At 43.3% G+C, this 27,584-nt stretch overlaps 1 protein-coding gene across 2 annotated transcripts; it reads right to left on the bottom strand.

The window, feature by feature from the left end:
• Positions 1-1,709: 1,709 nt before the first annotated feature.
• SYT8 (synaptotagmin 8) lies at positions 1,710-25,081 on the bottom strand. 2 transcript variants are annotated; one of them, XM_035121569.3, is made up of 10 exons: positions 24,866-25,081; positions 19,363-19,459; positions 18,256-18,386; positions 15,441-15,601; positions 14,955-15,050; positions 13,659-13,826; positions 12,494-12,661; positions 5,440-5,557; positions 4,369-4,502; positions 1,710-3,309 (listed from the first exon to the last, which is right to left on the bottom strand). In XM_035121569.3, exons 3-10 carry the CDS (start codon positions 18,362-18,364, stop codon positions 3,076-3,078), a joined length of 1,188 nt encoding a protein of 395 aa, XP_034977460.1. In that variant the 5' UTR covers positions 18,365-18,386; positions 19,363-19,459; positions 24,866-25,081; the 3' UTR covers positions 1,710-3,075. The 2 variants fall into 2 exon arrangements, with proteins under 2 accessions (XP_034977460.1, XP_060132292.1); XM_060276309.2 differs by lacking the exon at positions 19,363-19,459 and having other exon boundaries at positions 24,866-25,051.
• Positions 25,082-27,584: the final 2,503 nt, after the last annotated feature.

The raw sequence follows: 27,584 nt of genomic DNA, 5'->3' as shown, positions 1-27,584 counted from the left end.
CCATTTGACTCTATCTCCATTTTTTCACACTTATACACTGTGTGGGCACGCACACATTTGCCAATATTTTAATGCATCTGATGCTATTCTCACCAATTGAGAATAATATTTATGCAACTGGTCCATGAAAACTTTTTCCATAACAAATTTGTTAGTCTTTAAGATGCTACAGTAATAGCCTTAAGGATACTTTTGTGGAAAGATAACAAAGTTATAGCCACTCTGACAACCCAGTTGCTGAGCAGGTTGCTGGTGATGTTTCCTAGTTCTGTGTATTGCAGGTAATTAAAGTATCGGGCCGGATACTCTTACTTACAGTACACATAATTGCAACAAAACCGTTAATGTTTTACTGATTTTCACTAGTTGAGCGAAAAGCTGGGGTATCCATATAGCATGGTTAAATAGCCAAATGGGCTATTTAGCAGGGCTGTTTACTAGATGAAGGATCTTGTTTCTCCGTACATGTACGGACTGCAGATAAAGAACATGCCTCTTTAAAATAAATAAAAAATCAAGGCATATTCGGCCATGGTATCAATCTGAGCAACAACAGATTGCTATCACATTTGAAAGCTCACTTTCTCCATGTGGAAATTCTGAATGTTATTCTGTCTTATTGTGTGATAAAATATGTGCATTCATTACATAAAATATGTGCATTCATTACATATAAATGAAAAAGTATGCTTTCTGAGTTGTAGGGAAATGTATTTTTAGAATGATTTATTTGGTACCACATTTATTTTACACAGATAACTGTCCTTCATGGTAAATAGTCTCTCTTGGACAGTGTTTTCGAAGCTACAAACATGAGTCTGACAAACTGCAGGAGGCAGTGGAAGACAGGGGTGCCTGGCGTGCTCTGGTCCATGGGGTCACAAAGAGTCGGACACGACTAAACAACTAAATAACAACAACTGCTGTATTGCATTAAAAGTAAGCCTTGTTGAGTTCAAGGTCTCTAAGTGTGTGTATAGCTTTTTAAGGCTTAATTCAGCTACTAGCCTTATGCTGCAGTCCTTAGACCCCCTGACCTGGGAATACTTCTAAGTACAGGCTTATGCTCTAAAATACACAGGAATCCTGCAGTTCAGTTTGATGGCCAAGCAAAAACAGTCAGTTTGATCCTTGGCCATATTTTAAGGTCGGCTAAACAAGTAGGAGGCAGCATTACAATGATGCAGATCACAGTTTCCTCATTCTTCTTCAGGACTCCAGCTGAGAATTGCTAAAAGAAAAGATACATAATGGCACTTACCTAGCTTTAAAAGCAGGAGTGTCCAAGACTGATGAACTGGTTTTTATTTTTGCTTCCTTGTTGCTAAAAAACTTGCCAGTTTGCAGCTCCTGCTGGGGCTGCTTAAATAAATCAAACAGCCAAGCAGCCACAGCCATTTATGAAGGGTCTACTCCTCCACAGAGCCAATTACAAATGGTGGACCACTGTTCATTTTGGGTATCCAAGATACTGTTCTCTATATGATGGCAGACGTAACTGAGATCCAGAAACAGAAAGTCTTTGCTTGCTTGTTCCACAAATAAAGGGAAGAACCTGTTTTTAATATAATCTCACAAATCAATTTGTGGACAATAAACTCTGCAGAGATAGCTGAGAAGAAGTACCAGGGGTAGGAACAAGATAGAGTGGCATAATGCTAAGCTACACTTGACTTCCCAAGAGGTTAGTAGCAAGAGGAAGCAAGATCTTCTCCTAGTTATTGCAGCATTTATTGACACAACTGATAGTGGTGGCAAACGGCAATTGCAATCCATACATGTCTCTGGCAACATAAGCGGCAAATTTACCCAGCTGGAACAGAATAATGATATAATATGCTCCTTGGTGTCACACTGAGCATATTTATTCTTTGCTGGCCCCAACACAATAAATTGAAACCATAAAGATTTATTTGTCCCTCCCTGCTTGCTTGCTTTTTTTGCTGGGAATTCACACACAGATCTTGTTTCGGATCCCCAGGTTGGACACTTGAGTCCTGATAGCTGGCAGATGATGATTATATTACAGCATGGGGCAGCATTGGCCATGGCTAGTTTGGGTCTCTCGGGCACAATTTGAGGGAATGGTGTTGACTTAAAACCCTAAATGGCTGCAGCCCAGCATACCTTAGAGCAGGCACTCTATATATACACATACACTTGATTATTACAGAAAAGAAAGTACTCCCTGCAGCTCATCATTAAACTGTGAACTCGCTCCCACAGGAGGCAGTGATGACCACCAACTTGGATGGTTTTAAAAGAGGATTAGACAAATCATGGAGGAGAGGGCTATCAGTGGCTTCTAACCATAATGGCTATGCTCTGCCTCTACAGGCAGAGGCAATAATGCCTCTGGATACCAGTTGCTGGAAACTGCAGGGAAGGAAGAGTGCTCTTGTGCTTGGGACTTTCTTGTGGGTTTCCCTTAAGCATGTGGTTGGCCACTGGGGGAACAGGATGCTGGACTAGATGGGCCATTGGCCTGATCCAGCAGGCTCTTATGTACTCTGAAAAACCTGTCGAAAATACCTAGCAGCAATGTTGAAAGGAGAATTTATTTGATTCTTTTGATTTAACCTGTCTCTTTTAATTTAAAAAGCTGTTTGTTAGTAAACACATGCACATGCACATGTGTGGGTGTGTTCCCTGAATGTTAAGATTTTTAACATGGGCAATGAGCATTGATTGAAAATATGTTTATAGGCCCGGTGGAAATTCCTGCTCCACACATGTCCGCACATGGCCTTCCGCACATCCTGTTAGTAGCATCGCTTTAAATCCAAGCTAGTACAGCCTTGTGAATCTTTTGTGCTTCTCTTCATCATGATGAAACAGTGACTGCATTCCATGGTGATGGGTTGTAGACACATACACACATTTGGATTCCCACTCATCCAAGATAAATATCCTTTAGAGTCTGAGTTCAAGCTAAGAGCAATCAATATTCTCCTTCAGAACACTTTTGACTAAGTGATCGTGATGCTACACTGTGATTTCTGCTACCAGCTGCTCCGTTGCACACTTTTCCTACCAACCAAGCACACTTCTCCAGTGGAGAGGTTTGTTTTGTTCTTAGCTGTTGGGCAGTGGCAGCTTGAAGCGAGTCTTCAGTCCCAGGGTTTTGTCAATGTCTTCCACAGGCTGCAAGCTGTGCCACTGTGCCACAGGCCTGCGAGGATTGGCCAGCATATCCGACCAGTGACGTAGCTGGTTGCCTGTTGCTCGGCAGCTGAGAAACAGCTTCCCGATCTGGTCATCTTTGGACACTTTGTCACAATCCCAGACAGAAATCACCAGGTCTACATTCTGGAAAGAAGACACAAAGCAATGAGATGAGAGGATAGAAAGAAGCAGGGTCAGTATGGAAGCTTTGAGGAGTATGTATTCTTTTCAGGAAGCATATCCCAGTGTGGACCTCCAGGTACATTAAAGTACCATAGTTTTAACAATGAGCGGGGGAGCTTTATCACATTGCAGACAAGATGTACCACATATCCTCCTTTTCCCATAAGGTTTCCTCTGTACTGCTATGCTCTCTAGATCAGGGATCAGGAACCTGTAGCCCTCTAATGCCCATCAACTCCAGCCAGTATAGCCAGAGGGACGGTGGGAGTTGTAGTCCAGCCACAGGTCCGCCCCCCCCGCTTTAGATGTTATAGTAGTGGCATGGAATTTATCCATTTGCACTGCGGGAAATGTTTAAAGGACACCATCACGTCATCAGCACCAGTTATCACCCAACTGTTCCAGGACGTTGGACATATCAGTTACCATCCAACTGTCAGCCCCAACCCCAAACAGGAAACAACTGCGTCATAAGGACCTGTGCCATTGGCCATGTCCCCATGGCAGTAGGCCTTTAAACTTCGCACCAATGCCATGGGTTGAATCCATGGGAAAGCAGCAACTGTGATGCTGCAGAAATCTAAAGGGCATCTCCTTTACATAGAAAGCTGTCTTGCCATTGGTCAGGCCCTTGGTCCATCTAGCTCAGAACGCTGATTGGCAGCAGCTCTTCAGAGTTTCATATGGGTCTGTCCTAGCCTGCATGCAAAGCAGATGCTCCACTGAGCTACAGCTTCACACCATTAATGCAGATGTTGAGATTCTTTTATTTGTAAGTTTTGTGTAAGTTTTCCTACGTGCAAAACAATTATTAGCCTTTGGTAGAGAAGGAGAGGCTCAGTAACAGATATGCAATAGCAAGGATAGCTGTAGCCATTAAAGCATATTTCAGTGTAACAAGAGAAGTGCTTGTAGCAGATCCTCTGCACAGGCAACAAGCAAAGATGTCTAGGTTAGTGCTAATTCCCTAAAAACATGTGTCTGCCATGAAATGGTGCCCACTGGACAGAGAAAACATACCTGGATCAAGTTAAAGGGCACTTCAAAAACAAATGCTTCATTGAAGTAGGGATGTAATGTGTTTTTCTTTACACTTGTCTTCTTCTTCTTCCATTTCTTTTTGTTCAGAATAAGCTGCACTTTGACATAGGGATCTGGGATGGAGGAGGGAGAGAGGAAAGTCAGAAATTGTTGACAGTCTGAAGATGTAATCTATATATTCCTACAACATAAGGGGGCTGTACTGAAAAAGGTCTCTTTGTGAGGTCTTTATAAACCAAGTTAATTCAAAATGGAACCATTTCCCACAAGACCCCAACCTTACAAAGGGTTTCCTATCACCACATCCCAGGCTTTTGGACTTTCATCACACATCCTAACTCAGGAGCAGGGAACCTGTGGCTCTCCGGATGTTGCTGGACTCCAATGCCCATCAGCCCCAGCCAACGCAGCAAGAGATGATGGGAGTTGTAGTCCAGCAACATCTGGGGGGGGTACAAGTTCCCCATCCCTCTCCTAGCTCCTTCATCATCACCACTTAGCTTTGCCAGCAACTAGTGCTACAGCGTTTAGGACTTGGTGTTGGGTTTGGAGTGGGAACCCAGGTTCAAATCTGTTGCTCGTGAAACGTGTTGAATGGTCGTGTTGAGCCTTGGATGCAGCCTGTCCTTCCTTAAAGGGTCGTCCTGAGACTAAACTGCTGTTCTGATATCTTTTGGAGGAGGCAGGGATAATTCCTTGCTAGTTTCTAAAAAATAAGACTCACTCAGCTTTGACACAGTTCCCTTATCTTAAGATGTGAATCTTTGCCCTAAAGTATTGTTCCAGCAGCGTGATCTGAATATCAGCAGCAGCAGACAAGCACATTCTCTGTCATGGCATAGGAGATAGGTGTGCAGCTCTTATGATCAAGGCATATTTCCTATTTTCAAGGGCAGTGGGAAGTCAGGGCTAGATAGCTGGCATGTTGTCCTCCAGGTTGTAGTAGGTCAAAGATGGTCCTAGACTTTCAGACTTCATTTGAGGGGCCCCTAAATCTATTTCACATCCCTCCACTTTGAACAGTGAGCTCCAGCTATCCTTTCACATTACCTGACAGGCCATGTGCATCCATCCGCTTGAGCTTTTTGGCTTCCAGGATGACCACAGTTAATTTGCTGGTGCTGGGAACATATCGGAGTGAGAAGCAAATCTCCCCCAGGCGCTCTTGCTGTTACAAGAAGAAAAAGGCAGGAGGAAGGAGGAGGATTAAACATAAAATTTCACAACCCACTGACAAACTAAGGGCAGAAACTGAAGGCCCAATTGTGGAGTGTCCAAGTCTCAAAACTGCCTGGAAGTCATGATCACTGTCCTCCAAAGTCCTTTCCCTGACCGCAGAAGAAGATAAGACAGTTGTGATGAGACGGAGATGAAAGAAGGGCTCTCCAGCTATGCACAGAGATGATCTCCTCTCAAATCAAATTGATTATACTGGAGATACAGAACTTTCAGACTCCAGTTCCCAAAACTTGATAGCAACAACAACAACAACAACAACAACAACAACTTATTTGTACCCTGCCCATCTGGCTGGGTTTCCCCAGCCACTCTGGGTGACTTCCAACAGAGATTAAAAATACATTAAAACACCAGTCATTAAAAGCCTCCCTAAACAGGGCTGCCTTCAGATGTCTTCTAAATGTCAGGTAGTTGTTTTTCTCTTTGACATCTGATGGGAGGGTGTTCCACAGGGTGGGCGCCACTACAGAGAAGGCCCTCTGCCTGGTTCTCTGTAACTTGGCTTCTTGCAGTGAGGGAATCGCCAGAAGGCCCTCGGCACTGGACCTCAGTAGAACATGGGGCCAAGCAAATGTGATGGAGGAGATCTGTGATCAGATGTCTATACTTCAATGTTTGTTTGTTTGTTTGTTTGTTTTAAAGCAGCCATTGGGTGATCCAACATTGATTGGAGCAATAGCACTGGAGAAGAGGTGCTTAATCCTCTTCCACACCATTTCCCCCCAATCTAAATGGACAGTCGTACCTATGAAGCTGTTATTAGCCACACTAGGGGGGAAATTACAGGAAGGAACCAAACATGTACTTGTCTCTGTCCGCTACCTCAGGCAGGGCTGATAGCAGTTTTGGCTAAGGGGGTGATTTAGTTCTAGAAAATGTCATGGATTCCCCTTTGGCAGCACTAGTAACTCTGATCAAAACTGGAGCAGCCCATGGCTATTTAAAAGTTGGGAGGGATCGCCCACATGACATCTGTATGGGCTGGAAACACTATTCTGTGTGGGCATTTAGAGAATAATACTGCTTCTGTTCTAAGGGCATGTACAAACATACCTTTAAGGGGTGGAAAAAAAACAGGGGTTACCATATAGTTTTCTCCGACAGGATGAAAATGATTTTTTCCCTGTACTTCAGAGCAATTTGAATGCTGATTCAACCATCTGTCTTGTCATTCTCCACCCCCAGGCAAGAAGCCTTCCTTCCTGCTATATCAATATTGTACCACCTGCTAGTTTATTTGATGGAATGTTCTTTCGTTGCTTTGATTTTAATTTATTTAAACAAACCACAATATATATATTTTAACTTGAAACACTTTCTTGGGAATATGGGTTTGTGATGTCACAGGAATCAACCAATCACCACTGTGCACAAGCAGCTTCTGCTACAGACCAAGATAATCAGTGTTCTCAGAATTTGATTCTAGAGTATGGTTACCAGATTTTTTTCAATGAATCCGGGGACACATTTTATTTTATTTTTATTTTTTTTGAAGCTGAGTAGCAACAGGGAGTCAGTAGTGGGGATGGTGAGGCAAAAAGACCCTGGGCCCAAGCACACATGCATATTGTATAAAGGTGCAAAGCCCTTCTTTCACACCTTGTGAAAACATAAATGTGCAGAGTTTTTAAAAAACGGGCAACGGCCAGCCGGCCGCAATTCCCAAGCCTCCCCCAATCAGTCAAACAAAGGGGGCAGGAGATTTGTAGTGCTGGACATCACCGGTTCCCCTTTGTCAGTGGTGGCGCCGGCGGCAGTCAGCAACCCGGAGCCAGCCTGGTAGCGCAGTTGGCTCTGGCTGGATTCAGGAGCTGCTCGTTGCCATGGTGCCCACCATTTTTCCTCACCAGAAGTCCTCATATGATGTGTTGCACACAAGACACATCATAGTGGGATTCCAGTGAGGAAAAATGGTGAGCACCACAGGAGCGAGCAGCTCCTGAAGCCAGCCAGAGCCAACTGCGCTACCAGGCTGGCTCTGGGCTGCTGAGGCTGCCGCTGCCACGTTTCCCGGGGACAGATTCGCAAATCTGGGGACATTCTGGGATGGAATTTGTCCAGGGACAGATTTGCAAATCCGGGGACTGTCCCCAGGAACCGGGGATGTCTGGTAACCCTATTCTAGAGGAAACAAGGACCCCTCCAGACATTCTTTTTGTTGTGCATTGAGGATGAGATGTGGTATCAGAGTGGCCATGTGTGATTCTGCTTCTAATGCTGTATGCTCCTGTAAAAGTTTTGCTTCATTTTTGAGCATGTAGCATAGCTTTCTATTGGCATGCAAGTAGCTTTTCACAGCAGAAAAAATCCATTTGGGGATGCGGGGTGTCCCATTGTTGTTGTGATATAGTGTTACAGTGCCCCTCCAGATGGCAATACAGTCGTACCTTGGTTTTCGAACAGAATGCATTCTGAAAGTTCGTCCGACTTCCAAAACGTTCGGAAACCAAGGTCCGGCTTCCAATTGGCTGTAGGAGTGTCCTGCAGCCAATCAGAAGCCTTGGAAGCTGTGCCAGGCGTTCTGCTTCCGAGGCAAAGTTTGCAAACTGGAACACCTACTTCTGGATTTGCGGAGTTCGAGTTCCAAGTTGTTCATGAACTAAGCTGTTTGAAAACCAAGGTACAACTGTACTTAATAATAATAATAATAATAATAATAATAATAATAATAATAATAATTTATTTATTTATACCCCGCCCATCTGGCTGGGTTTCCCCAGCCACTCTGGGCGGCTTCCAGCAGAAAAATGAAATAATCGATTAACCATTAAAAGCCTCCCTAAACAGGGCTGCCTTCAAATGTCTTCTAAAAATCTGGTAGCTGTTTTTCTCTTTGACATCTGATGGGAGGGCATTTTACAGGGCGGGCACCACTACTGAGAAGGCCCTCTGCCTGGTTCCCTGCAACTTGGCTTCTCGCAGCGAGGGAACCACCAGAAGGCCCTCGGCACTGGACCTTGGTACTGTAATAACATTGGGGAAGTATAATGGAACAACTGATAAATGGGAATGGCAAGTGCATGGCCCAGGATAAACCCACCCCTAGTGCACTATTATTACATCAAGGTCATGTTGCAAAAAACACAATGGTTTGTGAAAAGAGTACATTGGCCTCAGCTTTCTAATTATGTTAGGCCTTTGACAACCTAAGCTGTTGTATCCTTCTTGCTATATTCATTGCTACATAGTGCTCTCTAGACCAGGGATGGGGATCTCCAGGTCTGGAGTCAAATGTGACCCTCTAGTCTGCTTTATCTAGCCCACAAGACTCTCCCCAGAGCACCGCTCTTTGAGTGCTTTGGGTTGGCTCGAAAGTGTCCTTCAACTCTGATGACCCTACTTGCTTGACAGGATGGAGAATTGTGTGTGTGTGTGTGTGGGAATGAGGCTACTGTGCAAAGATAGCATTGGTGTTTATTGCACTGCCCACTTTTGCCTCTGGCCCCAGCCACCATTGGTCTGTGGATCCCAGAAGGTTGCTCAGAAGGGAATGTGGCCCTTGGGCTGAATAATATCCCCAACTCTGCTCAAGAGGAATATACAAGTTCTACAGCAGTAATCAGAAAATAAGAATTGCCTTGCTAGGGCCAAGATACTATCAAACTCATTTCTCTGCCTACAGTAGCTACCAGCCATGAACCATGGGGAATTCACAAGCAGTGCATGATCATTTTTTCAATTAAAGCTTCCTTAGCCTTTCCTCAACGGTTTGGGATAATAAAGATGTGCTTCAGAAAGCCAGTGTGATTTCAGTCTTGCTTTTGCCCTCTGCTGTTCATTGTAAATGCCTTTGGCTATACACAATAAATTGTTTGTTTGTTTGATTGATTGATTGAGAAAGCCAGTTTTATCCTGAGGCACATTGGCATTTGCTATCACCAAGCAATAGGGATTAATCATTGAAACTCAGTTGTCTGAAGGAATGTCATGAGCAATAGATGACATTACTACTCTTTGGACAAAATGGTAAATGTTAATGAAACGCCTGTCGGCATTGCTTCTTACAACCCTTCAGAGTGCCTAATGTTCCACTGTTTGGGTTACACCAATTCATGTTCGTTTACTATAGATATATAAGCATATAAGGTAAAGGTAAAGGGACCCCTGACCATTAGGTCCAGTCGTGACCGACTCTGGGGTTGTGGCACTCATCTCGCGTTATTGGCCGAGGGAGCTGGCATACAGCTTCCAGGTCATGTGGCCAGCATGACAAAGCCACTTCTGGCGAACCAGAGCAGCACACGGAAACGCCGTTTACCTTCCCGCTGTAGTGGGACCTATTTATCTACTTGCACTTTGACATGCTTTCGATCTGCTAGGTTGGCAGGAGCTGGGACCGAGCAACGGGAGCTCATCCCGTCGCGGGGATTCGAACCGCCGACCTTCTGATCGGCAAGCCCTAGGCTCAGTGGTTTAACCCACAGCGCCAACAGCATCCTATACTATAGATTAGTTAATGTATTAAATACAATTAAACTACATTTCATAGTCTGAAATAGTATGAACGCAGGATACATGATCATGGGAGAGGTGAGGCATATGGACCCAGAGGGAAGTAGCTACTCCAGGTTGATTCACACATCCTGCTTACATCTGCCTCTGCATTCAGTGGGCTACTTGCTGACACATTCTCTCCCTTGTTGTTGGTATGCCCTTGTTTAGTCCAAGGATGGAGAACCAGGGCCGTCTTGAGCAGATCGCACGCCCTGGTGCTGAGGGGCGGAGATCGCTCCGCCACCCGCCCCACCCTCGCAGGGCGCAATTGGTTTTCGCGCGGCTTTGCTGCGCGGCACCCTCCTTGCCAGGCCACTGCCCAGCTTACCAGCCCCGCGCCATGGTGCACTGCGCCACCGGGGGTCTACGAAGAGCCGGTCCTGGATATGACCAATATTAGCAGTGCTGTTACAACTGAAAATGGCTCTCTAGCTACTTGTCTGAGCTAGAAGTGATCCAGTTGTCAATCTGGGCACTTCTTAGTTAGTTAGTTCTATAACAAAATGAAATCAGCAACAAGTTTTGTAAAAATATTTTGATTTAAATAATAACTATGGAGTGTGTGCCTGCTCCCAAACCCTTATGACAATAAGTAGCTGGATATAAAGTTAGAGCTTGGCTTTATCCCAGTGGCATAAGTAAAAGAAATCTCTTTCTGCTGTTGGCAATCCTGCAGCCATGCAGACATTCCTTTTAACAACATCCATTTATTACATCCCCTTCCATGCTTGGCAAAGCCTCGTATTTAAAGAAACAGATTTGAAATATTATATAATACAGAAAAATACATGCAAGTATGTACAGTCACTGAGCAACTTGTGTTTGTCCTCATATACTTAAAACTAATGGACAAGGCTTCCTTGCAAGGGGTTTCCATACAATTTCAGTCTTGGAACTTATCTTTTTGGAATTTGCATGCTGGCGAGACCCCTTTTTGATAGTATTCTCAGACAAGGTATTTTAGAAAGTATTTAACAGTTATAGCCATGCTGCTTTGTTTCTGACCAAAGCCTCTCCTTCACCATTGGCTTTGTCTTGCATGCTATTTTGCTGCCTCACAAAAGTTGAATATGCAGCAAACATGCTATGTCATACTTTGTTTTTCAAAACCTCTACAAAACAGAATGGAAAAAAGACTTTGGTTTTATCAGAACCAAAATTAGAATAGATGTTTTGGCACACTGTTCTCAGACTGCAAAGGATTTGCATTCCAACCTACAAAAAATTTAGCACAATTTGCAACATACGCCACCCTGCAAGTGGCAGAAATTATATAACTTCCAGTATGGCAAACTGCTTATGTAATCAACTTATATAATGAAGCGTGTATAATTAGAGCATTTTTTGATTGGAAGTCATTGGTCAAATCAGTTGATATTGTGACTAAACGGATCCATTTGGCATTTTCTTTTCACAGAATTTCAAGCTAACAACATACCCTTTTTGTCATGTGATATTTTGATGAAAGAAGTTTCTTTATCCTGTACATTGACCTGTGCGCTTGCCCCAGCAGGTTTTGCAAGGGCATGGGGGAATGAGCAATAACTCCCCTCTGAACATTGTGCAGCCTGGCCCTATGTTGTTGCTTCAGCTGGCACAGCAGAAGTGAAAACCTGTGCTAAACTAGCTAAGTTGGCATCCTTGGCAAAGGCAGGTGCTGCTGCACAGCATAGGACTAAGTCACAACATCAAAAAGTACTGTTATGTTGTCCATACCATGCTTAGAATCACAATCTGAGCATATCTGCTCAGTTACCCATGCTCAGGGAACCACCAAGTTAGACTACTGTATGTGTGGCCGCCTTTGGAGATAGCAATTAGTGCAGAATACGTAAGTGGGATTGCACCTATGCTATGCTATGCTATGCTATGCTATGCTATGCTATGCTATGCTATGCTATGCTATGCTATGCTATGCTATGCCAACTACATAGGCTCCCAGCCTGTTTCCCAATTTAAAATGCTGCTTTAAAGTACTTCATGGCATAGGATAAGGATGCTATCTCCTCATTAACCTAAGCATACTTACAGATCTTCAGTAGAGGGCCTCCTGTCATCTAAGGACCTGAAAGGGCCTTTTCAGTGGTAGCACCCTACCTGTGGAACACTCCCCAGAAAGACTCACCTGTTGTTTGCTTTATTGTCGTTTCAGTACCTGGCAAAGACTCCTTAAAATTGTTTTGCAGAACTTTTTTAGATGCAATTTTAACACTGCTCACCATTTTGTGCTGCTTTTACCACTGTGCCGTTTAGCATATACATATACATATATATATATATATTCACATTTTGTTTTATTATTTTTTGTAACCCACTCTGGGAGACACTTGCAATGTCCAGAGGATTTGCCACACTGCTTGATAATACCAACCTCCATCTTGCCGGCTGCAGTGAGCTCCTGCCATTGCTCAATGACGTGCTGCAAATCAACATCACCGAGAGGGATCCGCATCTCACCAATGATGTCATGCTTGGAGAAGCGGTTGAAATCGTACACCTGCATCACCAGTGTGGATTCCGCTATATCTGCCTGGGGTATCTGGCAAGGAGGAAAGAGCGAGAAAGCAAACTGATTTCCAGCTTTTTCCACTGGGTCCAAATTGCAGGCCTGCCTAAAGTTGTATGGCAAGTGTGTCCATCTAGATGCTACTGAATCCCTAGCCTCTGGCCATGCTTGCTGGGGCTGATGGGAGTTAGTAGTTCAGCAACATCTTGAGGACCAAAGGTTCCCCACAGCTATTTTATGGGTTTAATGCAAGACTTATTGTGCTTGATACAGGAATGTCATCCTTCAGCATAACAGATTGGACTGAAAGTCCACAATGTACAGCATTGTCTTCAACAATGAACAGAAATAGTATAATCGAAGGAAGCTTATAAGCAGAGTGTGATGGAAATAACGATCTATTATTAATAAATAATAATAATAATAATAATAATAATAATAATAATAATAATAATAATAATAATATATTATTTATACCCCGCCCATCTGGCTGAGTTTCCCCAGCCACTCTGGGTGGCTTCCAACAGAGCAGAACATTAAAAAGCAATAGTCTATTAAACATTAAAAGCTTCCCTAAACGCGGCTGCCTTCATATGTCTTCTAAAAGTCTGGTAGTTGCCATTTATTCACACCAAACGGTAGTCAGCTCTTGCCACTGTGCCAACGTGGCACCAACCTGCCTGCCGCTTCACCCCTGACCCTCTCAGGAACTGGCCAGGACCCCAGTGTTGGGAAGCCAAGTAAGCAATGCCACCCTGCCCTGCCCTGCCTATTGCCTGGTGGAAGACACTATGCTTGCTATCACTTGAGCTTGGGATATTAGTCTCAACGTGACAATTCGCTGGCCATTTAAGGGAGTGTAATCTCATTCAAGTCAATTAAACTACACCAGACTGGTAATGTTGATTTTTTTTTTACACAAGGTCTTTAAATTGATTTTCTGCATAATATAAACAAATCTACACACTGCAATGCTAAAATGGATATAAGTGGAGCAATGAACTGATTGATAGAGGTGATTATCTCCTACCTTAAAAACGAAGCTCTCATTGAAAACAGGGTTCAGTGTCTTACGGTAAACCTTTGTCTCATACTTCTTCCTCATATCAGATGTCAAGTAGGCAATCACATAGGGATCAGAAGTGCCTCCGCTGTCCATAGCCTTAAGATCTGCCGCCTGCTTCACTCCAACCTTCATCTTAAAGAGAATCAACACCAAAGCATTTACCGGTAACATCGTAGAATGGCTTAGATACCCTTGGACACTGCAGAAATAGGCTACAGCTGGAGTGGGGAAACCAAGGCTACATATGGTATGGAAAAGCAGGAAAGTTTAAAAAAACTGTTCGGAGTAGAAGAGGATAGGAAGGAATCAGATGAAAAAATACTGTTAGGATAGCATAGCTGGCATAAGCTATGGTGTCATGGACTGGCTGGATGCAGAGGAGTGGGAGGAGCCACCAGCTGGGGAACCCCTAGGGAAGAAGGCTCAGAGTCTGGAGATTGGTGGTGGGATGGCGAGAAGAGGGAGCAGACTTGGAGGAGGAAGAGGTGTCAGAAACTGAAAGGACAACAGGGTTTAGTGAGCAGGAAGAGGCTGTGGCAGATGGCAGCCCAGAATCAGAGGCAGAAGTGGAGGCGGCCAAGAGGCAGAGATTAGGCAGGCCGCTAAAGAAGACATGGAGTTTTCCCCTCCTGCTGCAACCAGCTCCCCTCCCTTCTGGACTCCCAGAACCTGAAGAGGTATGAAGAGGGTGGAGCAAAGAGAGACAAGATGATGGAGCCTTAGGCTGCTGCAGAAGGAACCAGGGGAGGAAGAGACTTAGAGAGTGGTGGGAAGGTGGGGAACTTCAATCCTCACAACTGCTTCATTGGGGAAAGACCTACTGGGAAGGGTTGCTGTGACCACTAGGACTGAGTTATTTTGTTTCTTTGAATAAAGAGTTAACTTCACTGACATCATGTGCTTATTGTTTTATTGCTGACTTCCTGACTCCAGCTTCGGACATGTGAGTTGGGTGAGAATGAAGGAAGGCCAGCTATACTGTCAATGGCTGGGGCTGATCATTAAGGGAGCAATCGTAAGCTCCCATGAAAGGCAGCTGAGGAGCAGTGCCATTAGGGTGTTTTCTCTGGCATGAAATCTCCCCACCACCATTTTAGGATTGCTCTGTTGTGGAGTGGGGATGGAGAATATAAATCTGGTTATGTGAAAATGAAAGCTTTTGAATGCTGTAAGGAGGGGGGTAAGGAAGAGGTTGTGATAATATAGCTTTATAATAAAAGAGGGCCACAAATATTTCACCCTGGGATTAGAGAATCATACCTCCTGGCTACGGAAGTCATACTCCAGAGAATATTGCAGCTGTCCTCGTTTCTCATTCTGCAGTCCACCCTCCAGGTCTTCGATATCAGGTTGGATCTATTGTCAAGACAGCAGCACCCTCTCTTTATGGACAATTTTAAGACAGAAGAGGCAGTTTGCTAAGCATATTGTACATCTCTATATTCACTTGGAGGCAAAATATCAGTTTAAAATCCATAGCTGGTACATTAACGGCAATCAAAAATATAGTTGCTGTGAGCGAGCATTAAGGAACAGCCATTTTGGAACCAAGTAGTGAAAACTAGAGTGCCAATAGCAAATGCAAACAAACCAAGCAAGTAGACTGCTCTTTCAAGTTGGCTTTCCCCAAATATCAAGCTCTGGCAAGATCTCTTAAGTTTTCTTAATTTGCCCCACACCAACTTGCCTCTGCTTTGTGCATAGCATATCCCACCAGGGCACAATGGGGCAGCAATAAGACCATACCAGAGTTGCTTGGGTGGGTGAACCATTGGTGCTGGGAAAGGCGACTTTCTCTTTCTTCTTGCGTTTCTTCCTACAACAACAGCACTTAATGATGCAGATGAGAAAGAGGAGGAGGACCAGGCCCACTGCGACAGCAATAGCTATGAGAGCCCATCTGGGTACTGTTCCAACATTAGGAGAAAGAAAGAAAGAGTTTGGATTTGATATCCTGCTTTATCACTACCCTAAGCAGCTAACATTCTCCTTTCCCTTCCTCCCCCACAACAAACACTCTGTGAGGTGAGTGGGGCTAAGAGACTTCAGAGAAGTCTGACTAGCCCAAAGTCACCCAGCAGCTGCATGTGGAGGAGCGGAGATGTGAACCAGGTTCACCAGATTACGAGTCTACCATTCTTAACCACTACGAAAGAAAGAAAGGAAGAAAGAAAGAAAGAAAGAAAGAAAGAAAGAAAGAAAGAAAGAAAGAAAGAAAGGTGCTCATTCTTACTTTCTGTGTAATGCACATTAATAAAGCATCCTTGCCCAAAAGCAATGTTTGCATTCACATCTTAGATTAGCAAGCAGCTTCTTTGCCCATTCCTTCACATCATGAGCAAATAAGCCAGGAAGTCTTAAATTAACCATAGTTTACTGTTTCATCTGAAGCTGGAAACCATAGCTTCCTCATTCAGAACAAGCCAGGATGTTGAACCATGGTTTGAAGTTGACTTAATATGTTAGCTTAAGGTTACCAGATGTCCCCGTTTCCCGGGGACAGTTCTCAGATTTACCAATCAGTCCCCATACAAAATCCATTGAAATTGAAAAGAGTCCCCGGATCCATTGAAAAAAAATCTGGTAACCTTATGTTAGCTTTTTCCAAAACTGATAACCATGGTTTCCAAATCAGGACAAAATGGGTAAGTATGATTAAGAGACTTCTTATTTTAATTGTGCACAAACAACAGGCTTTTTCATACCTTGGTTTATTAAGCCAAGATATGTTCATCTAAATGCAGTCAATATCTTTGGGAAATCTACTATCACTTCCTAACAGCAGGCAAATTATTTCATTTCACTTACTGGCTTATATCCTTCTGCTTTTAGGTCCAGCAAAAAGCAGCAACTAGCAAACAACTAAATTAACACAACTTATCAGAATAATCAATATAAAATGGTAAATTATAAAATGATCAGACAGGAATGTTGAAAGCCAAGCCTTTACATTCCTATCCATATAGCCACCAGGAAAATAGAAACTACCGTGTTTCTCATATTATAAGACACGTCTTATATTTATTTTTTCCTCAAAAAAACACACTATGGCTTATTTTCAAGGGATGTCTTATTTTTTTCCTCCTCCTCCTCCTGCCACGGCCGGCATTGCTGCTGCGCCTATCACTATGTTTTATTTTCGGGGTATGGCTTATATTCCTTGAATGCTTACAAATCCTCCTATGGCTTATTTTATGGGTATGTCTTAAAATATGAGAAACAGGGTATTTTTATGGTGCTTTTTTATATCCTTTTAATTTCTGCTCTCCTTCAAGGGAAAAAAAACCCAGTCCCTGAGCTAATCCCTTTTGTTTTTAATTCTTGTAATGATTACCACCAGATGGCATAGTTACTCCCCATGCTAGTTCCCCTTAGAAGAAACTGTTCTGGGGAAAGTAGAGGAAATTCATTTGTGCAAAATGTGTACGTAATGCAGTCTCCCTCACAAAAACAGCCAAATAATTTCTTCTCTCACTTTATGTTGTCAAAGTCAATTTATAAGAGACTGAAAAGGAAATGGAAAGAAACCAACCAATGGGAACACAGTGGTGGCCATAACTTATTAACGGTGGCCATAGCTTATTAATGACTATCAGTGATTTGTATGTTCAACTTGACTGTGGGCTTAGACACACTTATCTTTCCTCTGCTATTTCCAAGCAAGGTCCACACTTTAAAGCTCAGTGTCCAAGCATTGGGGATATTTTTTGCTCTGTAGCTTTCCCTGTGAAAACCCACTCTCTAAAGCTGAATTGGAGCAAATGGCAATCCATGGAAAATCCAAATTGCCATTTGTTGCACTTCAGCTTTATATAGTGGGTTTTAGCAGGGACAAAAAAAGACCTTTAAAATGTGCACCTGTGCCTGGAAAGAGCAGGGCAAAAGGTAAGTGTGGATAACACCTGTGTCTCTTCTTGCCAAACATATTCCTTTTCTTTTTTCTTTTTAGATGATAGCATCACAATTCTCTTTATCATTTGGTGCCTCACATACTTTCAGGGAAATGGGGAGAAGGTATGAGGGAAGAGAAGTGAAAAGAGTGAAGATGAGGCAGGAATCTGACCACCTGAAGGGTTCAAGTTGTCAAGAACTCCTGAGGCAAAATGTTCCACGATGATCAGCTGCACAATAGCCATTGAAGTGAACAGAAGTTGCTCAAGAACACATCAAGTAACTCCTATTCATTTCAATTGAGCTTGTGCAGGAGATTTTGCTCTTCTTGTATTCTCCATTGTGTGCAGACCTACACAAAATGGTACTCCATTGTTAAGTGCCTCGAGAGCAAATATATGGTAGCAAGTCAATGGTTTGAACTAGCCAACGAAATTACTGTCCTTATGGGCAGCACTGAATTTTCTTAATGAACTGTACAACGTGCAGAAGTTCTGGAAAAAGTCAAGTGAATTTCAGTTAAAACACATACACATATTTTGGAAGCTAAAAACAGGAGGAAACAATGGCTCTAACTTATAAAGTCAAAACGAGGCCCATGACAAGGTCTTCCAGCAATCCTTTAAACATCACATTTGAGTCCACCCCATCCACCCTTTCATGCACTCACATGGAATTTTGTTAAGAAATTCTTCGAAGATGCTCGGCTGAGCAGTGGTCACAGCAGTGGTTGCCGTGAGGTTACCAGGGCTGCTGGGTGTAGTGCTGGTGTTAGACATTGTTCTGGCTCAGGAAGGCAAGCTGGAAAAACAAATGGAATAGTTATTTCCTTTAAAAGTTTATGATCTTCCAACCTCACTTATGCAGGTTACAGTTCATAATAAGGGCCTAATTTGAACCAGAAATGAGAAGGCATTTTTAATACCACCTCCTTAAGAAAAGAAAAACAAACAAGTACCACAAATAATCATTTTGTAGCTACATCTAGCTTTCTAAAGTGTGAAGTAACAATAGAAATCTCCTCCTCTGAGCATGTGCAGAGTGGAGGGGCGCCATCCTAAGGTCCAGTAAGGGAGGAATAAGCAGATTATCTCTTGTGGAAGACTCATTTGTCCCCTTTCCTGACCCACCCCAAAATGGCACACCCCAACAGAATGTATGTATTTCTTTGAACTGATATAACTGGTAAACTATATTGTTGGAAGTGGGAATATTTCCAAATTTGTGATGGGGACTTTTAAAATAAGGATTTTTTTCATTATTTTCACATTACTTAGCCAGGTGGCGCTGTGGTTAAACCACTGAGCCTAGGGCTTGCTGATCAGAAGGTCGGCGGTTCGAATCCCTGTGACGGAGTGAACTCCCATTGCTTGGTCCCAGCTCCTGCCAACCTAGCAGTTCGAAAGCACGTCAAAATGCAAGTAGATAAATAGGAACCGCTACAGCGGGAAGGTAAACGGTGTTTCCATGTGCTGCTCTGGTTTGCCAGAAGTGGCTTTGTCATGCTGGCCACATGACCTGGAAGCTATACGCCGGCTCCCTCGGCCAATAATGCGAGATGAGCGCGCAACCCCAGAGTCGGTCACGACTGGACCTAATGGTCAGGGGTCCCTTTACCTTTACCTTAGCCAAGTTCTAGCTGATAATACACAAGGAAAGAGTAAGACACATGGGCTCTTCCCTTCCTTCCTTTCTCCCTGCTTGCATATTGCCTGTTACCCATTCTGTAATCAGAACAAGGTGTGAAACTCAAACTCCGCCCTGGGAACACACTCACAAGAGGCACGTCAAATCAGGGTGGCAGGTGCGTCAATGTCTTTGCTTATTTATTTTGGCTCCTGTTCCACATCCACTCCTGCTGAGAGTTAACATTTCTGTAAGAGAGCAAGAAATGCAGTTGGAAATAGCAAGCCATGCTTTCCTATCGATACAAGGGTGGTTTTTAAAACAACATTCCTTACTAGAGATTGCCTTTTCAACTTTCTTTTCAGCAGGTGAAGATTTTTTTAAAATTGTAAACACAGATCATGAGCATTGCACACCATCCATTTGGGCTTGCCCTATGTCTAAGGCTGACACCTTTTTCTTGACAGATGCTCTGTGCTAGGGTTGGAGACCCTGTAGTTCTCCAATCGTTGCTGGACTACAACTTCCATTATCCATTGGCTATGCTGGCTAGAGCTGGAGTCCAACAAGATCTGAGGGCCACAGGTTAGCTGCCCCTGCAATAGGGCCTCCAGAATGCTCCTACGTATTCATAGTGGAATGAAACAGCAGCAAGTTCAGCTTCACTCATGATTGTGAAAAGCTGGTGCTTCCAAGCTTCAAGTTCTTGCTACCATAACATTACTAAGTACTAAGTTGACAGGGCCAGCCCAAGACATTTTGTTGCCTGAGGCATAGAACAAGATGGTGCTTCCTCCCCTTGAAATGTATTAGACATCCAGAAGGTTAAAAAACAGAAGAGCAAGAAGCCAAATCACAAGAGACTGCGCATTACATGTGATTCATTTAAGCCCGGCAGCCACAGACTGCATTGGCTTCCACTTTTGGCCAGGATGCGGGGTTCAGAGAAGAGCTGTGCTGACCCAGGTTTGACCTAATATCCGCAGAGGGGTTTCTTTTGCCAGAGTCCAGATACACAGACTTAGCTCGTCTGATCCACAGACTACAATGCATTCTGGGTTTGTTTCCAAAGCATCATCCACTAAAATAAGTCGGGACCAAGTGCTAAAAATCAGCCAGGATGGGTTAAGAGAAGGAAAAAAGGATCAGTGGGTGGCTTAAACCTACTCCTTTCATACTAGTGGAGGCAAATACACACCGTAACTCACACAGGCTTTTAAATCGCTCCCACAGGCTGTGGGGCTGCCTCTGGATACACCAGCTGCAGAGACCTGACCCCACTCACTAATGCCTTCCTGAGGTGCACACAGGATAAGTGTGTAAAGGGTTTTCTCTCTTCACCCATGACTTCAGACCACTGCTCCCCTGCCTCTCACCCATCTTTCCACTCACTTCGGTTGTGGGCTGAATTTTATTTCCCCAAACCCTATCCAGTCTCCCTGCATTTCAGGCACACTCCAGGATAGGCAGTGTCTTGATTCCTAGTTCTTAGGCTAAGAACTAGGAATCAAGAATCTTAGCTGCAGTATTTCGCTATCCAAGCCAACATAATACCGTATATACATATGCATACAGATCGAAGTTTCCCAGCAATGCTGCTTGGATGCAGTTCTGTTTGGATCATTTTTTAACCACTACAGCAGATATCTTTACTGCCACTCCACCACAGACAGAAGGGGTAGGTGGTCCCTGGGTCCTGCCCCCCCCACTTGAAAAAAAATACTTGGGCCTGTGGGGCAGTGCAGTTCACCACTTCCACTATAAGAAAATGTGACTTGTTTCCCACTCTGACATATGTAACAAAGCACATCTTTGAAACTGTACTGTGTGTTTTGGTCTGGTGGAGGTAGTTGGAAATAATGATCTGTAAAGGCACAACTCTCAACACATATTTGTACCTCTCCATCCCTGGGGGAAAGGAGAAACTCTCAAAGGATACTGTACACTGTGAAGAACCAAAATAAACAACTTTTAGTGTTGCAATATTTAACAAGAGCACATAGCAACCAGAACAAAAATGCACAAAGAATGCACATTTTATATGTGTTGTGATTCCCCGAGATAAGGCAAGCTATACTCCTAAATAATACAGCCTATATAGTAATAGCAATATAATACTAATAATATCCTATGCAATAATAGCAAACTCAGAGAAGGGTAGATTCCCATGTAACCTAAATGGCAGCAGAGGGAGGTATCAGTAGGCTCAGAGAAACCTTAAGGAAGTATTAAAATGGAAAACCCTTAGGCAGGGGATGGGCAGACCCCAAAACACCCACAGCTCATTTATGGAACCTTTCTGGGTCTGCTTTCCTCTACCTTCTCCCCCCTGGAGCATGTGCAATCCAAATTTCTTAGAGTGCTTCTACAAGTCCCCAGATGAATGCCAAACGCATGGGTCAGACTAGAAACAGGGACGATGAGAGTGGAGGCTCACATCTGCCTAATATCAATTTACAAATGGCTGACTTTAAATCTGTTTCCTCAAGGATTAGCTTCATTGATCCTCTGTGTCCAGTTCCAGTCAGGCTGGCTGACAGCAGTCCTGGACACCCTCCAGAAAATGGGTTTTGCTCCCCAAGCCCTCTTAAGACTGGTGTTGGGCCAAGCAAAAGCCATGGTCAAACAAAGAATCACAGATATTGAAAGACAACAGGACTGCTCAAGATGCAGAGAGATATATAGCCGCCCCAGCAGCTTACCTTTCCTTTCTCTTAACCAAAAATGCAAGAAGGGCTTTCACACTCGCCAGAAGCTCAGCCCTGCCCTCACCAGTCCTGGAAGGATCCTACAAAAAAGTTCCATACACCCAAAGACTCTGAGCCTGTTCATTGGGGGAAATAGAAAGCCCAGAGCATCTATTTTTTAGATGTCCCTTCTTTGAAGAGGCCCGCAGTGAGATTCTTGATTCCATGCTGGTGAGGCTAGCTGACCTCACAGAGAACCAAATATACATCCTGCTCCTGTTAGGCAAATATCAGAAGACAACCCGGACGGTGGCCAGATTCTGTGTTCAGATCTGCAGACATAGACCTTCTCCTGAGCCAAACTAGTTCGTTTGAAAGTCCTTAAACCCGGCTCCCAGTTTTAGTCCCTTTACGTTCACTGTCTTTTTAAACATTAATTTTTATCATTGTATAAAGTTTTATATGTATGTTTTGTCCTTTGGGAGTGTTCCCTCAAATGGGTTCTAAAAGCTGGTCTCTGACCGTAATAAATTATTCATTTACCCAATGGGTACTGAACATGTTCAGTCGCCACAGAATGCTGACTGACTGTTGCAGGAGTGGGCAGAAATGAGCATCCTTGGAAAGGGCTTTGCGAGTTAATTGCAGCAGGAGCTGGTGGGGCTGTGCAGGCTGCATCGCTTTACTAACTTCTCAGTACCGCACATCACTGCCAGTTACTGAGAGGAAAAGGGGATGGGGCAATGCAGCAGGGAGTTTGGCATGGCGCAGTGCAGTGCAGCAGCAGTCAATCCAGTGCTCCCCACACTGCGCCTGCACCATGCTGAGCTGAGCTCCCTGCCTTGCCCTGCCTTACCCCACCATGCCCTCCCAGTAACTGGCAGTGACTTGCAGAATTGCAAAATGAGCCAGGCAACAGAGCCACACCTGCACAACTGCTAATGTCTGGTTAGAACCCCGAACTGGACCACTCCTCACTGAAATGTTTTGTGGCAGTTCTCACTTTTTGAATCTATTATCCAATCTACTGCTCTCCATATTATACTCTGGTGTCCCCGTACTGCCTTAAGGGCAATTTTTGTCCCTCTGCTGCTGCCTTTCATCCAGTGGCAAGGCGGCATCAGCAGCCATCAGCCCTGCTGCACCAGCTTGGTGGAAATTCCTGAACATGTCCCAAGAGCACCTTGCTGTAGACTTTGGGTGGTTGAGATAAGAACAAGAATGGAGAGGAAGCCAGCCTCTGCAGCTCCTGCTCTGACATTGTGAGGTCTCTGGAAACAGTGCCACTAATAACAGGTGTGGGTAGGGCATTCTAGGGCAGGGATGGTGAAGCCCACCAGATGCTTTTGGACTCCAATTCCATCAGCCCAAGCCAGCATAGTTAATGGCCATGGATGACGGTAGTTGCAGACGCAGGTTGCCAATGCAGATGGGGAACAGCAACATTCAGAGGACCCCAAGCTCTGGCTAGCCCAAACCCACTTGCTTGAATAGGCTGTAGCTTTAGCTACTGAAGCTCAAACAGAAGCTTTTGCTTCAGTGATTCTATCTCTGGATAGTACTGAAATGTAAGAGCGTTTACATCTGACGGTGGGTAACAAGTGCATGAAAATGCCCTTTCCAATGAAATATTGATTGCACATTACTCTATGAGGCGCTGTGAAATGAATGTGCCCCCATTAAACATGCCACTATTAAACAAAGCAGAAACTTGTTTTCTAATATAATTCTCCTCGTAGGCCTGGAGAAGATGTACAGGCTGGAAGAGGACGTTAATTTCTAGAGTGCAGAAGGTGGTATGACAGATGCATCATTTTTGCTAGTATGCACACTTATTCATTTTGGTTCTACCAGATTTCGCTTGACTGTGAACTGCCCTCATTCTCCAAATTCCATAGAAATAACTTGATGTTGTTAGCAAAGTTGGCCACCTCACTGTTCAAGTCTAACGCTAGATTTATGAACAAGTTAGAAAGCACTGGTCCCACTGATCCTTTGGAGTCTCACTTCTTACATACCACCATTCTGAAAACTAACAATTTATTTTGACTTCCTACTTCCTGTAACCAGTTACACATCCATAAGAGGACCCCCTACTCTTATGCCAAGGCAACTAAGTTTACTCAGGAGTCTTTTCTGAGATGTAGCTTCTTCCATTCCTGTTGCAAATGTTCATTGACACTCTCAGAATGCTAAAGGTTTGGTGTGACAGGAGGGTTTACTTTTGCAGAAGCCATGATGATGTTTCTTCAGGAAGAATTGTGCTTCTGTGCTTGGTAATTTTAGCTCTAAAATGCTTTCCATTTTCAGAGTTTATTCATAGCAGCTAACTGGGCTATAATTTCCTGGATCCTGCTACCTATGGACCCTTAAAAGAAAAACTGGGATTACTTTTCCTTCAGTTGGCTTCACCACAAAATCACCTTCAGTCTTAAAAGGCAGGAAACTATTGCAAGCTGAAACAGTTACAGTTACTGTTGTATGAAACCGATCAGAGATCTCAGGGGAATTAGAAACGAGCTGCTGCAGAAACCCAGTTTTTCAAAAAACAAAACAAAAAAACAACAACAACCTAAGCATACCAGATGATGACAATTTAGGAGGCTGGGGAGTCACACATCTGCCTAAGCCACCAAATAATTAACGAATTCATGGGAAATCATTTTCACATCCACTTAATTCCTTTGCAATATTGGTTGCATTCGTACAATGCTAATTTGAACTTCACTTCTGAAATGCAGAAAGGGGGCTGGTATGCAACACATATCTTAAATCCTCAAAATACATTTCTTGATGTATTTTGTTTTTCAAAAAATATAATTCCTTTTTTTTAAAAAAAAAAATACCCCCCCCAAAAAACCCTATATGTAATAACTTTACAGCCATCAAGGTAAGGCAGACAGCTTTGATTTTTTTATATATAAAAAAATGCAAGTATTAATTGGAAACAGAAGCAACACCACTTACTTTTTAAAGTTTCTCTCATAGCTTAACAGAATCCTTCTTCCTGGTGTTTAGCCATTCCTCTTCCTACCTCAGAGCTTGAATGGAGCACATTGTGGCAAAACTTGTTGACCCTCAACTCAATGCACTGAATTTAATCCCCAACCACAGGAATTGGCTGCCTTTTCTGTGTAAAGCAGAAGCTAAACCGGAAATTCTTCTTTGTCAACTCAGAAACCAGAAAGGTGATAGGAATGGCTCTGGTCAGCTCCACCTCAGTTGTTAAACTATGTACCTTTACACAGGAACTCTGGGCACTCCCCAGTGAGATGTTAATATTATAAGAAACCCACACAGCACTGTGATAGAGCTAGCAGACTCCATAAACTTGATTTAATGGGCATCTGTATTCATGTGCTAGTTTGCATCAACAGGAAAGTACCTGCTGGAGGGGAAAAGTTAGTCTTTAGAGTTTAATATTTTCTTGAGTTTCCACTGCTTTCTGTAGTGTTACAGGTCTTTTTTGAAACTGATTGCAGATTGGATGGGAGAAGAAACAGGCTGGTACTCTGAGGGAAATGTTGTGTGTACATGTCAGATAGAATAAAAAGTTGCATACATGAGGAGCACCAATCCCACAATAAATACCCATGTGGAAGGAAATACCCATAGTCAGGAGTTTTTTCCAGACAGAAAAGAGAGCTCACCTTAAATTAATTTTATTGTATTCCACTCTAACAAACTCAGAGATACTTCAGAACACAAGAAGTAATAGTCTAAGAAAATATGTAAATATGATAAAATGAACTAGTCAACAGGGAGCTTTTGGAGATTAACTTTGAAAAATAAAAATGGAATCATATACCATTTATAAAACAGGTCTGTGTGGGAACAGGTCCACCTTGACGCACTGAAATGTGCCACAGCAAAGGGTTATGGAAACCCAACGCATCTTCCATACATTATGGTTGTATATTTCTGATCTCGCCTAAATTGGGATACTTTTTCACTCCACCCTGTAAGGAAGAAGTAATAAATTCCTAAGAAGCAACAAGCATGCCTGCAGGGCTGCCATGTTTATGAAGGCTGTCAGTCAGAGTGTTCTCTGACGGTGTCCCATCTCCTCAGGAGCAGGTCTGCCCTGTTTGTTTGGCAATGATAGGAGTGTGTCACGCAAAAGGCATTGCAGGTTAAAGGCCTCCGGGTTTTGTTTTGCTTGGGCATAGCAACAGCAGCTCAAACAAAGCTTGGCAAGCGCCAGAGTAGCTGAGGAGTACCTTAGCGAGAGATACTTGTACCACATCCTTTTTCAAAAAGTCAGAGGTGTTCACTGACCAAAGACTTGACCAGACAATTTGCAGCCACAGTACTGCAATACTCATTCCTTGTGCAGCTGTTGTGCCTTTGTTGTGTGGTGCTCAGATATCTTCTCCTTAAAACACAGTAGTGTGGTACTTCAGTTTTTGAACATTGACAAACGTTTCAGAACTTGAACACTGTAAATGCTTCCATTTCCGAACACGCCTCGGAAGTCAAACAGCTTCCGCTGAGTATATATGTTATATTTCTCAATTTCCCCATTGCACCTCAGTTTTTGAAAGTTTCAGAACTTGAATGGTCTTCCGGAACAGATTACGTTTGAAAACTGAGGTACCACTGTACCTCTATTGCAGGGGTATTGTGTTTCCCAAGGCTTCAAAGGACAGTGGCCTCTTACTGAGAAAATGTGGTTCTCTTCCCAGCCAAGTGTGTCCTTTGCTATAGTGAGAGTTGTGTGAAGAAGCCGGAGATTGAACTTGGGCCTTCCTGCATACAAAGCATATACGCTACTGAGCTACAGCCTTTCCCTGTGAATTAGATCTTAAAATGTCTGAAGTGTATGAAGTATGCGTGATGCTGAGGTGGTGCTTTCTTACAAGTGTGCTTTCTTGCACACTGATTTCATCAGGATGAAGCCTAGATATTTTAAAATTAAATAACTGTAACTCATTGAGCAGAAACTGAACAGCTCATGGAGTTGGGTGGCATTGCCATGTCAAAGTTCCTATCCTTTTCAGCTGCTCTGGAATTTACAGGAAATATAAACAGGGTGAGAGTTGAGCACAGCCTTCAGTAAACAGTCTAAATACCATTACCAACCAGCCTGAATTTTACTGGCCTACCAGAATTCTGTCCTCCTGGCCAGTTGTCATAAAAAGCAGAATGGAAACATTGTGGCCAGTGCTTTCGATATTTGCATGTTAGTATTTTTAAAGCAGTTTCTTGTCAAAAGAGGAAATTCAAAGGCATTTCCCCTCAGGTTTTTTGTTTGATTTTTTAAAAAATCTTTGCTTAGTTCAAGGCAAAGCTGCTCTGCACATGTATAGAGGCACCTGAATTATTATTATTATTATTATTATTATTATTAAAAAAATAAAGATGTCAACCCTAAATCTATCTTGGAATATATAAATAAAATAAAACAGAAATGATGGAGAGAGCAAAGACAAACACATGGTAAAGAAATCTGTTTTTACAAATTCTCTTCATATGTTGATAGCTATATTTTATAAGTGGCCTGTATTTTCACGAGGTTTGTGGCAGGACTATATTTAACAGCTGCTTTTTACAGCCCATATAAATTAAAGGGTTGTAGTAAAATTATAAGCAGTGAGAAGAAAAGTGCTTTTGGTAGGCTTACGGCTGATGAATGTGCAGCCTATCCCAAAATGAAAGGCTAGCCTAGGGCAACCCTGAAATTTAA

This window comes from Zootoca vivipara, chromosome 1, assembly GCF_965207765.1.
Source record: "Zootoca vivipara chromosome 1, rZooViv2.hap1.1, whole genome shotgun sequence".
NCBI lineage: Eukaryota > Metazoa > Chordata > Lepidosauria > Squamata > Lacertidae > Zootoca > Zootoca vivipara.
This window is presented reverse-complemented; position numbering and strand designations above follow the sequence as displayed.